The following is a 17,423-nucleotide window of genomic DNA, read 5'->3' on the forward strand; positions in this document are numbered from 1 at the left end:
ATTCATTTTTCTCTATAAAATACTTTCGGTCTCTTCCGGGTGTAGGACAGAGGAGAGAGTGGAAGTTGTTTATACTGACATTCAACCAATCTGTTTTCAGCCCTGTGCTATTCCTCCACTTTCCATGGTACCTGGTGACCTCATTCTTGAGCTCTTCTGGGGCTATGAGGACAATAAATAAGGCATGTTTCCTTCTGCTATACCCCTCTAAAAGGTCTTTAACTTCCTCTTGTTATAACTATTTTATTTACTTTTCATATTTATGGTTGTGGTTCAAATTACAGAAGTCTTCTAATTTCAAAGACCACATTTCTGTTTCTTATTCTCCTTGATGTTTCGGGTGATTATTTACCAGAAGAGAACACAAAAACAACTTTATTTTACCATTTAAAGACTGCAAGTTTCCCTCCTATGCTTTTGTGTCTCCAACAACAGAGCAGGGTTTTTGGCACCTAATAGAAATTCATGAAGTACTTGGTTAATGAATGATTTCGCTATAGTCAGAGTTCAGACTTGGCTGCTGTAATAAAAAGACCCTAAAATACAGTGGCTCAAACAAGATAAGTGCCTATTTTCCTCTCATGGAACAGTCCATAGGTAACAGAGTAAATTAGGATGAAGAGGTATCACAAGATCATTAGGTCAATAATGGACCCAGGTTATTCTCCATCCATCCTACCATCTTGTTGTGGTCAAAACTGGCTATTCATCATACTCCCATTAAAAAGGGGCCAATCAGGGGGATGCCTGGGTGGCTCAGCGGTTGAGTGTCTGCCTTTGGCCCAGGGCGTGATCTGGAGTCCCAGGATTGAGTCCCGTATCGGGCTCCCTGCATGGAGCCTGCTTCTCCCTCTGCCTATGTCTCTGCCTCTCTCTCTCTGGGTCTCTCATGAATAAATAAATCTTTTTTTTTTTTAAAAAAAGGGGCCAATCAACCTATAAGAAAGCTTACCAGTTGACAAGCTCCATATATACAATTACCATCTCACACTTTCTATGGGCCAAGAATCTGGGCTAACAAACTTGTGAGCTTGGAAGAAACCTTTTCAGTTGAGGTTCAGATGAAAACCTAGCCCTGGCCAACTCCTTCACTGCAGTCTGTGAAAGACCCTGAACCAAAGGACCTAGTTAAGCTGTGCCCAGATTAATAACTCACAGAAAACGTGAGATAAGAAATGCATGTTGTTTTAAGCTACCAAGTCTGGGGTAATTTGTTATGCGTCAAATAATAACTAATAACTAATCTCAACTTTTGCTATTTAAATTATCAGTAATTGACAAAATGAAAACTGTTATACATTAAGGGCAAATATAATTTAAAAGTATAAGGCTAATATATATTTGACAATCTCTTCGATTTAATACCATTAATGAAATAGTAAATATTAGGCTTTTATTTTATACTCAATCCTAATTCTTATAATCTGGAATGATCTGCTCAACAACTTCACTCACACTGCACCTCTTCCACCCGCCCCCCAGAGAGAGCATGTAAACGCAAGCGCATGAGTAAGCACGGGGGTGGGGGGGGAAGGGGGAGAGTGAGTGGGAGAGCTCCCAGCGTGGAGCTCGATATCACAACCCAGTCTAGCACCTTTTCAACCTGGTTATAAAATACAATTTTCTTCCAGATGTAATGTGACTAATGCCATGAGTACTCTGAAGGAAAGTATGAGCCATATAATGGCACAATGGAAAATGTTTTTGGACTACAGAGAGAATAAAAAATTTGAAGGTTTTCCTTCCAAAGAAATTGCTATGTAAAGAAAAACAGGTAACTGGTGACAAAAAAAATAAATATTAACACTCACTGTTTGTTTTCATATTTGCTTAAATGCTAGTAAATACATACTCTAGATGAATGAAATAGAATGCCTCAAATGGCCTGAGATGTGCAGAACAGAAATCTACACTAAATGTGAAGGTAACCTCAGGCACAGGTCCCATGTGTGGGCCCTTGTGCTAGCCAACAGTTAATTTACGCATTCATTTAATTAACAAGCACTTATTGAACACCTACTGGGTACTGGGTATTTGATAGAAAACAACGAATAAGTCCTACATGGTCAATGCCTCATGCAGCTCACAGTTTAGTCGGGAATAAATAAGTAATGGAATCTAATGTGATATTCCAATTTAGGGTACTCAGAGGCTGCTATGGCAGCACAAAGGAAAAATTGAGGGCTGAAATAAAACTGGTAGTTGTGTCAGGAAGATGCCTCAGTTGAAGTGATATCAAACTTAGACCAGAGGGATGATTGGGAGTTAAGTGGAAGGGGTGCTAAGGGAAAAGAATTCTGAGAGAGGAACTATCACCTATGAAGGCCCAGGAGCAAAAGAAAGCCTGATACACTGGAGTGACTGCACTTTCAGGAGAGGGTAGAGGAGCATGACTGAGGATGATCCAGAGAAGTATACAAAGATCTTATTATACAGAGCCTGATAGGTCACATTGTAGTGTTTGGATTTCATTTGAAGGAAGCACAAAACTACTAAAGGATTTTAAGAAGAGTATGATGATCTCACTCTTCCATAACTGACAAAATGTTCCTGACAATTTGATTTCCGAAAACTTTCCCAAGATGTTAAAAAGAATATAGAAACATTTAACATTTTTAACAAGATTTTATTTGAGAGAGAGAGAGAGAAAGAGCACATGAACAGGGGGAGGGACAGAGGGAGAGGGAGAAGCAGACTCCTCGCTGAACAGGGAGCCCAATGTGGGGCTTGATCCAAGGACCCGGGGATTATGACCTGAGTCGAAAGCAGAGGCTTAACTGACTGAGCCACCCAGGGGCCCCAACATTTAACGTTTTATATACTAGCAATAACCAGATGGAAAACAGCAGAAAAGAAATCCCACTGCAATATAACAAAAACTATAAAATATCTGTGAATTATCTTAATAAATTAATGTATAAAACTATATGTAAGAAACCGTAAACTTGGGCAGCCCGGGTGGCTCAGCAGTTTAGCGCCGCCTTCAGCCCGGGATGTGATCCTGGAGGCCCGGGATCGAGTCCCATGTCGGGCTCCCCACAGGGAGCCTGCTTCTCCCTCTGCCTGTGTCTCTGCAACCCCCCGCTCCCCGCTCTGTCTCTCATGAATAAATAGATAAAATCTTAAAAAAAAAAGAAACCGTAAACTTTTGATAAAGGATATAAAAGAATATCAGAATAAATATTTTTGAGATGTGAAGACTCAATATTATTAAAATAATTTTCTTCATGTTAATTAGCAAATTTAATGGAATTTTTATAAAAATCCTGTAACTTTTTTAGGAGTACTTGATAAGTTGATTGTAAAGTTCATTTGGATAATGTGTAAGACCACAATTTTGAAAAGTAAAATGGTGGGAGGGTTTGCCTTGCCACACATAGAAAATATATAATAAAAGTATAGTAATTGAAAATATATGTGAGGTGAAGACTTTCAGGGATGCTTGGATTGAATTGTGTCTTCCAAAGGGGTATGTTCAATTTCTAATTCCAGTACCTGTGGATGTGTTTTTTGAACACAGGGTCTTTGTAGATTCAATAATGTTAAGATGAGGTCATACTGGAGTAAGGTGGGCCCTAATCCAATGACTGGTATCCTTACGTGAAGAAGGAAATTTGTGGACATGGAGATATATAGAGAAAATGCCATGTTGACAATGGAGGTAAAGACTGGAATAACGTGGTAAAGGAACACCAAGGACTGCTGGCAGCCACTATAAGCTGGAAGAAGCAAGGAAAGATCATCTCCCAGAGTCTTCAAAGTGCATGGTTCTGTTGACACATAGATTTTGGTGTCTTCCTGACTGTGAGAGAATAAATTTCTGTTATTTTAAGCCACCCAGCTTATGGTACTTTGTTAGGGCAGCCCCCTAGGAAACTGAAAGAAGGAATATATATATCAATTCTATATATGATAAAAGAGATTTCAAATAAGTTGAATAGGTTTTATTTGTTCAGTTAGTAGAGATTAGGACAACAGGCTATTTGGAAAGAAAAGTCAGATTTCTATGTCATAATGGGTATTACAATTCCAAGTAGACCACAGACCTAAATGTAAATCACAAAACTATAGAGGTGGTTGATGAAAATATAAGAGGATATTTTATAACCAAAACACAAAACCTAGAAGCCAGATCTGACCATTTAAAAATGAAAACTTAAAAAAAATGAAAACTTCTGTATACCTACAGTGAAAGACAACATAACAAATGTTAAAAAAATAAGGAGAATATATTTGTAAGATACATTAGCGATGTGGAGTTAATACCCTGAATATATATGATCACATAGACCATAAGGAGATAAGCAACCAAAAACACAAAGGCCAGTAATACATGGTTACTCAACTTTATTAATAATCAAATGAGACGTAAACTGAAATGAAAAAGTATTATTTATTTAGAGTAGCTCAAATGAAAAATAATTTCTAATAATATCTAGTGTTGAATACGGTATGGTTGAACAGGTACTCTCATGTAGTGATATTTTTGTAACTTTTTTGGTTTGGACAGCAATTTGGCAATGTCTATTGAGATTTTTTAATTTTTTAAAAAATTTATTTATTTAAGTAATCTCTACACCCAGTGTGGAGCTTGAACTCATGATCTCAAGACTAAGAGTTGTATGCCTTCCGACTAAACCAGCCAGGAGCTCCTATGCCTATTGAGATTTAAATATTCATACCTTTTGTTCTAGCATCCTTCTCTAAGACTATATCCTACTGAAACACAAGTTCACAAAAATAAATAGGGGAAAATTCCATTAAGTATAGGACATGCATAAAATAGAGTATCATGCATCAGGGGTGCTTGGGTGGCTCAGTCGGTTAAGTGTCCAATTCTTGGTTTCGCCTCAAGTCATGACCTCAGGGTCATGAGATTGAGCCCCATGTCAGGCTCTGTGCTCAGAGTAGAGTTTGCTTATCCCTCTCCCTCTGCTCTCTCTCTCTCTCTCTCTGGACTAAATAAATAAAATCTCAAAAAAATAGAATATCATGCAACAATTTAAAAAAGCAGATCTACATGTACTGTCATATAAAGATGTTCAAGACTTATTAAGTGAAAAGAACAAGTTTGAGAATATATATATTATAAATATCAGTAATAACTGTCTTGTGTATGGAATAAAAAGAAGATACTAACTGTGCTGCAAACAATGGATATCTTAAAGGTAGGAACATTTTTAAATTCATTCTTAATGAGTGTCTATTATGTGCCAGTCACTGGCCTAGGTGCTGGAGTCTTGAAGTGAATAAAAAAACAAGATGAGGAAATGGTGAATGTTCATCTTCTATGTTAAATGCTTCTATAAAGTATTATCCTTATATTTTTGTCTTTAATAAATCTATGGTTTGATTTTTTAAAAAAAATAAGTTTTAAGGTACTAATGAAAAACTTCCAACAATATAAAGCAATTTGTTTTGTCATTCTCTTAAATAAATCAGTCTTACCAATCAGTTTTTAAAAATGGCACTGGCATATTCAAGACTGTATTTTGGTAAAATTAATGTGAAAGCATCATCAAGTTTCTAATACTATAAGATCATTACTTTGCTCAGTTTAAAAATAAGAATCCTTCAATTTTATGGCATTTGATTTATCTATATCCCTTATTATATAATATTTTACTTACAGTTTGTGGATTAATCTCCTCCTCTCCCATAGGTTCATCCATAATTTGCTGTCCATTCTGTGAAAAGCACAAGTTGAAAGTTACCAACACGGAACTCACATCAGTTAAAGTTAAATGAAGGCAGACAAAACAAAATCATATAGGAATATTATCACCCCTACAGGGTTCTAATGAAGTACCAAATCACCATATAAGTATGTAGTTGCCAAAATGCAACAGGTTGTGCTTTAAAAGTTAACTATAAAAACATTTTTCATGGAAATAATATAATAAATGATGATTACCTTTCCAGGTGAGCCCTTGAGATTATTTTAAGTTAAATGCATTACAAATGGTGTCATTTAAACCTCACCAAACATCATTTACAATACTTTCTTTGGCAAAACCATTCTATATTCCAACTCCATTGATTAATTAATCAGGTCAACTGATTATTTCAGGGGAAAAGTAAGCTAGATCTCCATATTAAAATTGATTCCAGATGCATTAAACATTTAAATGTCAAAAATAAAATTATACAGGTATTAGAAGAAAATACAAGTAAATAATACTTATGGGGTAAGGAGGGTAGAAATCATAAAGGAAAAAATGACATTTGAATTGATAAAAGTTTAAAATGTCATCTGCCAGACACAAAAAAGATTAAAGACAAATTGATTACAAAAAAGCAACATATGACAAAGGGTTGGCATCCTGAATACATAAATAACTTTGTTTTACAAACCTGTAAGAAAAAATGATGAACCTCAACAGAAATGAGCAATAAGGGAAAAAAGAGTTCAGCCTTAGTACTAATCAAATAAACGCATTTAACCAAAAGATACCTTTGCCTTTCAAACTGGTAATGTTTACAGAAAAAATAACACCCAGCACTAATACGAGTATGAGGAAAAGAGCACTTAGAGTATATTGCTGGAGAAAGTATAAATCAGTACAACCTTCCAGGAAGGTAATCTAAGTCTGTATTAAAACAAGTGTGCAAAGATGTACATACAAGAATGCTCACCATAACTTTTTCCAAAAAGAACTCCAAATTGGAAACCTAAATTCTTAACAATAGAGAACTAGTTAAATATATGATGGTACATCCATATAATGGAATACTATACAGTCATTAAAATGATAATAAAGATGTAAATTTATTGACATGGAAAGACAGTCACATGTAATAAGTGAAAAAGCAGTTTACAAAAAAATATGGATTGTAATGATCCCATTTTAAATAAATATATACATGTTTCAATGTATATATTTGTATGGGAAAAACTCTGGAAGGATATACACCAAAATGTTAACAGTGGCTATTTTGGGGTGGAAGAATTTTAGACAATTTAAAATGTTTGTTTTTGCATACTTGAATTTTCTAATGTGTCTACAATGAATATGTATTATTTGTGTAATTAATAACAAAACAAAACAAAACCAGAAGTCAGGAACACAGGGGCTTCTCTAGTTACTTCAATGGAAAAAGGAGTAAATGCCCTTGACCACTTGTCAATTCAACAAATGTAGAAGGATTTAAGCTAGCCATCTTTGGAGCATTATCAACTGGGAAATAGAAGGCAGCCCACCCATTACCCTACATCCCACATGAGGCAGATGCTCTGAATTTGAACGCTCTCTACCCTCCAAATCCCTATTTATCCATCCATTAATCCTCCCATTTCATTTCATTCATGCTATGTTCTAGGTGTGAAGCTGTGGATGAATGGATAATAATACATGGTCCCCAACCTAGAGATCTATCCTAGAGGATCTCATGGGTCTACTGACTCATAAAAAGAGTACGCTTCATTTTCAAACATTCATAGAGTATGTTCCTAGGTTAGGGAATGCCTATACAATTTTATAAAGCACAGAAATGGTGCTAAAACGTAGAAAAAGGGAGGCCGGTATAAACAACCTTTATCATCCTAAGACACTTTCAGAGGCTATAGTATTGTCCACTTCTATGGTAAGTACTCAACTCCAGGAGACATCTTTCTCCCAAAAGCCACAATCATTTATTCAACTGAATACTGATCATTTTTATCCAAACATCACAGACAAACCTTAAACTAGCTCTTAAGAACACTGGTTTGGGAGCCAGACACCTAGACTCAAATTTCTGCTCTTACACTAATTATGAAGCCTTAGACAAGTTACTTAAACTAAGTTGTAGTTTCTTCATATGAAAAGTAGAGATTAAAATGTCTCATCTTCAGAAAGTCATTGTAAAGACTAAGATAAATGATATAAAACTCTAAGCACAGTGCCTGGCACTTAATAAACACTCAATGGTAGCCATTTTAACTATATCCAAAATTCAGTCACCCCCTTTATGGCTCACCAATTTGCTACTTCTCCTACATTTGCTATTTTAGGGAATGGTACCATCGTTTATTTAGTAGTGCAAACTAGATTTTCTCATTAATTGTATGCAGAGTTCTCTTTCTATAACACAGATCTGCTGAATAGCTCCCCATTACTTGACTTTTAGAACCCTTGATCTGACTGAGCTACAATTACATTTTCCATGGGAATAAAATTTGAGAACCATCTGCTCCTTGCAATTTTCAGTGTATACAAAGTAAGAATCCCTTACTTATAACTTACTTTTAAGGCTAACTGGTATAGTAGAAATAGCACTAAACATGGAATAGTGTCCTGGGAGCTTTATTATTCTGGGCAATTCAGACTGTCTCAGCCTATTATCTTATTTGTTCAAAATGGGGATATTTGCCTGTCTACTCAAAGGGTTAGTGTTAGACTCAAAAGTGAGATAGTAAGTAAAGGATCTTGAAAGGCTTTTGTTCCAAATAAACATCATATGCTTCAATTCTTTCTTTCCCATTCTCACCTAGATTTGAACACTATCAGGACAAGAATGTACTATCTCTCCAGGCAACCTAGATAAAATTCTTCATTATATAGTAATTTTCTTCAGCTACAAATACCCTTTAATAGAATTGCTAATATATGATGATTAACTTGCCTGTACTCTGCAAAATCGCAGGAAGTAAATCTACACTTATGACCGTAAACCATCCTGAGTCTGTTCTTTACTAGACAAGCCAAGTTCCTTCAAACATTCCTTTCAGATAGATGAGACCATCTTCTTTTCTAAGCATGCACCAAATTCATCTTAAAGAGTAGTATACAGAACTGCTTTCAATTAACATTCCAACCTTGATACGACATATGCAGAGTAAAGAGCCTATCACCTCCCTTGTATATTAATACAGTTCACGTATGCATTATTCTTGAAATGCCCAAAACACATTGCTGAGTCATACTAAGTTTTCTGTTGATTAAATACTTGCCTTCTCTATAGTGCAACTAAGCCCTGTATACCTGTTGATATACTTAGTCTCACGAATAAAGCCTTATTTTAAGTTTTTGATTCATCTTTTTCTAGTTCTGATCCTCTATAGGATTGCTACAGCTTCTATAAAATGGATTTTGAATCTGCTAATAAACCTCTTCCTTATATTCATCTTCATGTAATCCATAAATTTTACAATATATTTTTCTAAACTCCTCACCCAGCCAGTTAACAGTAATATACAAACAAGGCAATCTAAAAAAAAATGAAGTGAAACATGATCTAAAGGTAGTTTATGCTCTACTTTTTGCCAAAATATCTACTTCCTTTCTAAGTTTAGCAAAGATTGAAAATTTTGAACAATTTAAGGAAAATATAAAAGCCAATGTTATTCTACATATTGAAGCTTTACAAAAATCTACTTTAAAAAGCATTTTTACTTCAACAAACCTTTTGATCATTTCATAAAAACAAGGATTCAAGTATTATCTATTAGAAATGAGCATAATTATTCATGCAACTAATAAGTTTCCTTTATGAAAAATGACCCTTGGCTTCACTAGGAATTACGATACATGGGCCATCAGTCTGACTCGATATCACAATTTCTATAGTTCCAAAAGTTCAAGGAATAGTACCTATTGAATAAGAAAACTTATTTAATTTTAAGAAGCAGAAAAAATGTCGTCTGCATCTCACTAGTACCAGGTTTAAACCCCAGCTCTGTCACTTACTGCTATAGTTACCTGACCTTGGGTGAGTTGCTCAACATTTTGAGTCTTAGTTTCTTCATCTATAAGATGCACATAATATCTACCTCACAGGGATGTTGTACTCAAATGGATCCACCAAGGGACAGTAGATACTCAGTAAATGCTACTTCCTGTCCCCTCTCTTTTGCCTGAATTGTGTAATATATACATTTCTACAGTTAACTTCTAAAGATATAATGCAATGAAGTAGTACAGGGGAGTGCTGAGATACTTATTTCACCACTTAATACAGCCAATTTCCCACCACGCAGGGTGAAAGAGATCATTCATACGTGTAGTATATTTTTAAACAATGTGGCCAAAGAATGAGTACAGACAAAAAAGAATAGTTTAAAAGTGAGGCAAATGTATTTATCCTCTCTCATCCCACCATTATGCCTTCTGGCCAAAAAACTGCAGAGCTTGGCAGATTGTACATATGCAAATATTATGTGAAATACTGGAAAAGGTTAGGAAATACTAATCATGCTTTACTCTGTTAGTCTGAAATGTGTAAAAGTCAAAAATTAAAATAACATACAATATGGGTCTCATCAGAACAAATCAGACAAAGGAGACTGTTAGCTTGCATTTCAGCAAGAATTGTTTTCAAAATAACTTCTAAGGTTGTGGTATGAAATTATCACTTAAGATCATCTTTCTGGTTTAAAAAGGATGAACAATCCAAACCAGTAATTCTTAACCAAGGTTTCAGGACTTCTAGAGTATTCCCAAGTATTTTAAGGAAAATTCTGAAATGTTAAAAATAAGAATATTTTACTAAATAAAAATTTTGTTTTAAGTAACTTTATTAAACAGATTGTTTTGTTGTAATAGTATGTTACAACAATGCACAGTTTCAGGTTACTGTTGGATGCCTTTAAAGAAAATATAAAATACATTAAAAAATGCTTTGAGTCCAACAGGAGATCATCATATACAAGTATACTAGAACTAAAAAAATCATCTGTGACTGACGATGGTACCTTGAGATTACTAGGAAATATCATCTGACATCCTCCTATGTAGAAACGAAATATACATATGAACATCGGGAGAAAAGAATTCCTCACAGAGAATAAGAGCCTGAAATAATAGGAAGGGAGGAGGAAAAGAAAGGGTCCAGAACCCTGGTGTACTAATTTGAAGACCGGGTTGTAGGAATGAGCAAGGACTGTATATATTTTTTTAACCACCCTCAAGTTCCCACAAGTATATTTGCCTTCCAAACTCCCTGACATCCGCAGTTGTTCTCCTGCCCAAAGCATATACAATAGGAGTCCATGAAGGTGTTGAGGATGAGGCATGAGAAACCTCTCTTGAATTTCAGTTCAGATACCATCAAATTGTTCAGAATCCAAAGAATCTTCTATGCAATCACAATGAAACAATAAGAAACAAGCATTTTATATTCTTAATAAGGAATGTATATAATCCTTACCAATATGACAGGATTAAGAATCAGCTCCTCATTTATCCTAAGGAAATATCAGAGATGTGCATAAAGACTTATGTACAGTGATATTCATCATACTCATTATACTGAAAAATAGAAAACAATCTAAATGACCAACAGGGGACTGGTTAAATAAATCATAACACATCTATTCATATGTAGGAATACTATGCAATGGTTAAAATAAGGGCCTCAAAAAATTAATGATGCAAAAATACGCTTGTAATATATTAAATCATAAAGGATACAAAACTATATAGCATGACCCCAATTTTATGCCCCCCCCCCCAACATGTGTGTATGTAACTGGCAAAACATAAAATGTTATCAGTAGTTACCTGGGTCATAGGAATTTCTTCTTGTACTGTATTTTCAAAATTATATGCATTTATTATCTATTATTTTTATAATGAGAAAAAGTGCAATTAATATAATCAGAAAAATCCATTATTTCTAGTTAAGGTGCCCTTATGGGTTGCTTTGCTATTCCTTGAGCAACTAAAGGTCTGCTAATACTCAAGACTGCTGTATTTTCTAGACTAGGGTAGAAATGACCTCTGGTTATATCTACATTTTTAAGTTTTAGAGGACCCTTTCAGAAGCTTTTTGTTTTCAGTTTGGTCCTGTGGTTTGTGGCCTCAGAAAATAGATCCATTTTAGGCCTGAATCCACCTTATGTTTTTTGGAGTGTACCCCTTAGGGGAATTCTGCTTATGAAACAGGAGTATGTTGAGGTAAGAATAAAGAAATGAAAACACAGTAGCAAAATTAAATCTGCATTGTGAATAGCAAATATTAGAATCGACACTGCAGGAAACAGAATCCATGCCACAGAGGACAAACTTGAATAAATGAAAAAAAAAGAAAGAAAAGATTAAAAAACTATGGAGGACAGACATAGAAATAATCTATGGATAACAGATGTTCCTAAAGAAAAAAACAGAGCATTTTAATCAATCAAAAGTATAAGAAAACTTTCCAGTTCTGAAAAAAAAAATACCTGAGACTGGAGACTGAGAAGGTTCAACAGAGATCATCAACACCAAGACATGTCCTGGCAAATGTTTTTAAATTTCAAGGATAAAGATATAATCCTACAAGCATACAAGCAGAAAAAAATAGGTTATTTTCAAAGGAACTGAAATCAGAATGACCTCAGATTTTTCCTCTGCAACAATAAAATGCCAGAAGACAATGAAGTAATGACTTACAGAAAGTTGAAAGGGAAAAGTTATGATCTAAGAATTGTATACCTTGTCCTAGTTTTTCATGTACAAAGGTCACAGGAAATTATTCTTAGATCAGCAAAGTCTTATAAAATTTCACCATCCTGGTAGTATCTTTTTTCATAAATTGTTCAAAGATACGTCCTAGACCATTAAAAGAGAATCAAAATAAGAACTTAAGACTAAAAAAAAAAAAAAAAAAAAAAAAAAAAAAAAAAAAGGAACTTAAGACTACTGAGGTAGGGAAGAACTAGTGAAGTATACTGACACCAACTTAATATTTAGAAACAAATGAATAAAATAACCCCACTAATGGAGAAAGGGTCTATAAGGAAGAGTAAATAATTGATATAAGTATATAAACAATATAAAACTTAGTTAAAGGTAAGATTTGTAATCTCAGGCTAAATTAATGTAGATTCAAATAAAAGAGGTAGTGGAAGAAGGGAGAAAAAGATTCTCAATTCTCTCTTTTCCTAAAAGGATTACTGAAAACCACTAGTTTTAGTAGTTAGCTAATAAATATAAATTTTGGAATGTTTTGAGAAACCATATGATAACCAACAATTTATTTATTGCAGTCCAAATCACTAGAAGATAATAACTGGCAAAGACTGTAATAACTACTTTATGAAAGCATCACATTCAACCCTAAGAACATGAGGTAGGTATAATCACCCCTATTTTACAGATGAGGAAACCAAGGCTCAGCAAAGTTAATTAGTGAATGGCAAGAGCAAGACTCAAATCCAAGTCTTTCCAACTCTATAATTCTTTTTTCAATATTTCATAACCTCCTCAAACAAAAATAATCCATATGTCAGAAGGAAAAGAACCACAAGAAAAAAAACTTAAGATGACAGAAATCATTTCAAAAGAAATAATGTAAGAAATGTAAAGTTTAAAGTATCTAATTAAAAGAAAGTATCTTACTGGAACTTAATGCTATTACAGAATTATTGACATTTTTATGAGTGATCATGTTACAATGGTTATGTGTTTTTAAAAGTCTTTACCTTTTAAGAAATATAAATGAAATATTTACATCTGAATTGATGTATCTAGGATTAGCTTCAAAATAATCCACTGGAGCCAGGGAGGGGAAGAGAGAATGTGTGTGTGGGCATGAGTAAAGTACAGATAAACAAGACTGGCCATAAATTGACAATCTCTCCGGGGTTAAAGGAATATGGTGGCTCATTATACAATTCTCTCTTATCTGGTGTGTTTGAAATACTTAATAATAAAAATTTTAAGAGTCACTGGTTATATTTTTTAAAAGGTTAAAAAGCCCACACAATTATTTACTGCTTTAAAGAGACAAACAAAACAAGTAAGACTAGAAGAACATAAAGAGTTTGTAATATTGAGGCCAAAAATAAAATGTGAGGCAAAAACCTATAACCAATTAGAAAGGTCATCTGATTTGAACTAAAAATGTAATTAGTTCTTAATACATATAGTGATAATAATTGCTATCATTTACTGAGCAATTAGCACACACCAGGCAAGTGATAAGTACTATCGGATCACCTCTGATGCTTCTAACAACTCTTCAAGGCATTATCACTAATTTACAAATGGGAAATTAAACTACGTTGGGTAGGTCAATCTTTTTAAGTACTATATCCTTAGCCCCTAGCAAAATGCCTGGCACAAGTAGGTGCTCAATAATTATTTAGTAGGTGCTCAAATAAAAAAAAGTCTAACATCAGCCTAAGGCTAATAAGCAGGGCCTAAATTCAAACCCAAATCTGAATCTAAAACCCCTACTCAATAATGATATTTCTTAGAGTAAAAATGTTTTACTATTTTCAGATCTATAATTAGCATGTTATTTTTTCAAACAAGTCATTAAAAGTAATAAATGCAAAATAGTATTGAACATTTAATCACAGACAAACCACAAAACACAAAAGATATTTTGGAGACTATAACATTAAATGAACAAACACAAAACAGGAGGGGAAGCTTTAGCATTCTAGTATCAGCTAGCATAATGAACAAAATAAGGACAAAGCATTTGAAGTAATTTACATTAGATAGAGTAGATACTGAATTTTAGAATGTAAAAAGAATATAGGTTCATTTCAAGTATCTATGAAAAATTATAAAGAGTATGTCTAGACCATAAAGTAAATACAAAATTCTTCAAAGTAGGAATTGTACAGATCATATTTTCTGATTATGATAAAGAAAGTGAAGAAATAAACCCAAGGCACTCATTCAGAAATTAACATTCTTGTAAATAACTACTGGCTCAAGGAAATAACCACAGCCATCGCTTATGCAATGCTTATTTTGTTCAAAATACGATGTTAGCCTTGTTACATTTTTTTCTCTCAATTCATTCCAATTAATCATTAATAAACCATGAGATGGGTTATTTTGTACAGCAGAGAAGAAAAAATTGTTAATAACTTGTTCAAGATCACAGAACTCTTAGGTTTGCAGATAACTGAACCCAAGTCTGAATCCAAAGCTCATACTCCTAAAACAGAAATGCTGTTAGAATTCACGTATAGACATCTACCTTTGCTCATTTTTCTCTATAAAATAAAATTTTGTAATCAAAGGTAGAGAAAACTAGAGTTCCTCCATAACACAACATGTTCTGAAAGTGTCCATTTATTAAATACACTATTCTAAGAAGGTAATGGTTCATTTTTCTAACATATTGTTATTCAGACATGATACTTCAAATAGCATAATCTCCTAAAAAACAATCACTTTGAATATATTCACGCTCTCAAGAGGGCATGTAAAGAAGGAAGAAACTATAAAATTAGATAAACAAAGTAGTGAATATAAGGTATTACTGGCAAATATGATTTGCCAGTAAACTTATTTCTAAAAAGCAGTGTGACTGTGGAAAAGTCACTATTTTCTGATACTTATCTGCAATCCAAAAGAGTTAGATGGAACCTTGGCCAGCATGGATTTGAAAATTTGCCACAGGTCTGTGGGCAAGTCCTTAAGCCTCTCTTGAGTTGTGGTTTCTTTATGCATAAAATATGTGGTTATCTAAGAGCTCTTGCAGCTTGAGAATGTTATAATCTTGTGACTTTAAGCCTTAAACTTAAAGGATTAAAGTTATTTAAGATTTTCTAGAGTTTTCACACCTGAGGAAATTATTGATTCTGTATTTAAAGCTGTTTTTATGTTCTTTTTTTCCTTTTTTTAAAGGAGAGTTTGTATGTGTGCACCTGTGAGCAGGGGAAGGGCAGAGAGGGAGAGAATCTTAAGCAGGCTCCACGCCCCAGAGCAGAGCCCAATGATTCGGGGCTCCATCTCACAACCCTGAGATCATGACCTGAGTAGAAATCAAGAGTCGACATTTAACTGACTGAGCCACCCAGGTGCACCTTTATGTTATTTCTGAGTCTAATTCCTTCTTTCCTGTCTGCATCCAAAATACACTTTTAGCCATCCTTCAGCAGTGCCTTTGTACCCAAATATAAACAAGGATAATGTCAAAGAATGATTGTGTAACTGTTGTCACCTGAAAGAGAAGTACTAAGAAAAAGAAAAAAAGACATTGTTTTTCTGTGCAGAGTAAGGAACCTAAAGCAATTTTATAATTTTCACAATCCAATTTTACTATTCTTTTAAGATTTTATTTTCAAGTAATTTCTACATCCAACATGAGGCTCAAACTTACAAATCCGAGATCAAGACCCAGCCAGGTGCCCCAAATTTTACTATTCTTATTTCACTAGTGTTGGTAACTCATTAAGTGTCAACATGTTTTTTTAAGCTCCTCTATCTATTCCCAAACCTATTCCTGCCTTCCTAATGCCTTCAAGTCCCAACTCAGTACTCTAATGGAGTTGGTAGTATTTTCCAAACCTGTGTGATGATCAGAATCACCTAAGATTCCTGGTAATGATACATTACCAGGTCTTATCCCAAACTGAATCAGAAATTCAGAAGCCCCATGGCCCCATGGCATTTCTTTCTCTTTTTTTTTAAGATTTTATTTATTTATTCATGAGAGACACAGGCAGAGACACAGGCAGAGGGAGAACCAGGCTCCATGCAAGAAGCCCGATGTGGGACTTCATCCCGGTACTCCAGGATCATGCCCTGAGCCGAAGGCAGGCGCCAAACCGCTGAGCCACCCAGCGATCCCCATGGCATTTCATTTCATTTTTTAAACAGGCACTTTAGATGATTCCTGTGATTAGACAAGTCTGGGAAATCACAATGTAGAGAAAACATCTTCGGCTTTGGAATCCAACATATTAAGCTTCAAAACCTGACTTTGCCCTTTATTATAGGTGTGATTTTGGGCAAGTTACTTAACATGAGCCTCAGTTTTCTAATCTATAAGATTTGGATACTAGTTATGCTGGAGGTTGTGGTAAAGCCCAGTGTCTTTGAGTGTTCAATGTTAGCTTCTCTTTCCTCCTGCTCGCCTTGCCAGAGGAAATGACAAATACAAATATGTGAGGGGATTCTGAGGAGTCTCTTATCTTAATGGGACCACTTCCATTTTGAAGGCTAAAAATTTTAGTACTAGGTAACTCTTTAATGCATTACTTGGGTTAGCTAATTTAAGAGTCTCAGGAATAAGTCTAATGATTTCTTCTGGTTTCCAGAGGCTTAATGGAGCCCTCCTATCTAAAACAGAAAAACCATGATGAAGGGCTTTAAAAGCCCAAGTTTTTGTTATGTGACTGTGGCAAAATGACCTGAATCTGTTTCCTCATTGATAAAAACAAGTGGTGCTTGAATGTTTGCTGACCTGAACCCAATATATGTCACCAATAATGTAATGGTTAACAATCACTTAAAGTTAGATACAGTCTTATCAACATTCTTATGAACAAAAAGAAGACCGCAATAACTTGTACGTAGTAAAATGAAACAGAATGGGATTTGCTCAAATACACAATAAATTAGAGCTTAACATCCAAGCAAAATTCCTATTTGTGTTTTATTAACTGTATCTTAATACAAAGTGTTTTAGACAAGCTTGGAGTTGAATTTACTTAGGAAATAATAATCCAAATTACTCATTAAAAATGTGTATGCGTATTTAAAAATTACCAT

The 17,423-nt window shown here is 34.4% G+C and overlaps 1 protein-coding gene across 11 annotated transcripts in view; it reads right to left on the reverse strand.

Moving 5' to 3' along the window:
* Positions 1-17,423, reverse strand: part of RPS6KA3 (ribosomal protein S6 kinase A3) — a 112,819-nt gene that overhangs the window by 76,065 nt on the left and 19,331 nt on the right. For 5 of the 11 annotated variants that reach the window (XM_025438334.3, XM_025438343.3, XM_025438342.3 and 2 more), the window contains one exon: positions 5,631-5,687. In XM_025438334.3, coding sequence (XP_025294119.1) covers positions 5,631-5,672 — 42 coding nt within the window. In that variant the 5' untranslated portion in view covers positions 5,673-5,687. Of the gene's footprint in view, positions 1-5,630; positions 5,688-11,127; positions 11,229-12,142; positions 12,237-12,395; positions 12,513-17,423 lie in introns of those variants that run through there. The other 6 variants (XM_025438321.3, XM_049107450.1, XM_035711676.2 and 3 more) reach the window with 5 other exon arrangements.

This window comes from Canis lupus, chromosome X (assembly GCF_003254725.2).
Source record: "Canis lupus dingo isolate Sandy chromosome X, ASM325472v2, whole genome shotgun sequence".
Classification (NCBI taxonomy): domain Eukaryota; kingdom Metazoa; phylum Chordata; class Mammalia; order Carnivora; family Canidae; genus Canis; species Canis lupus.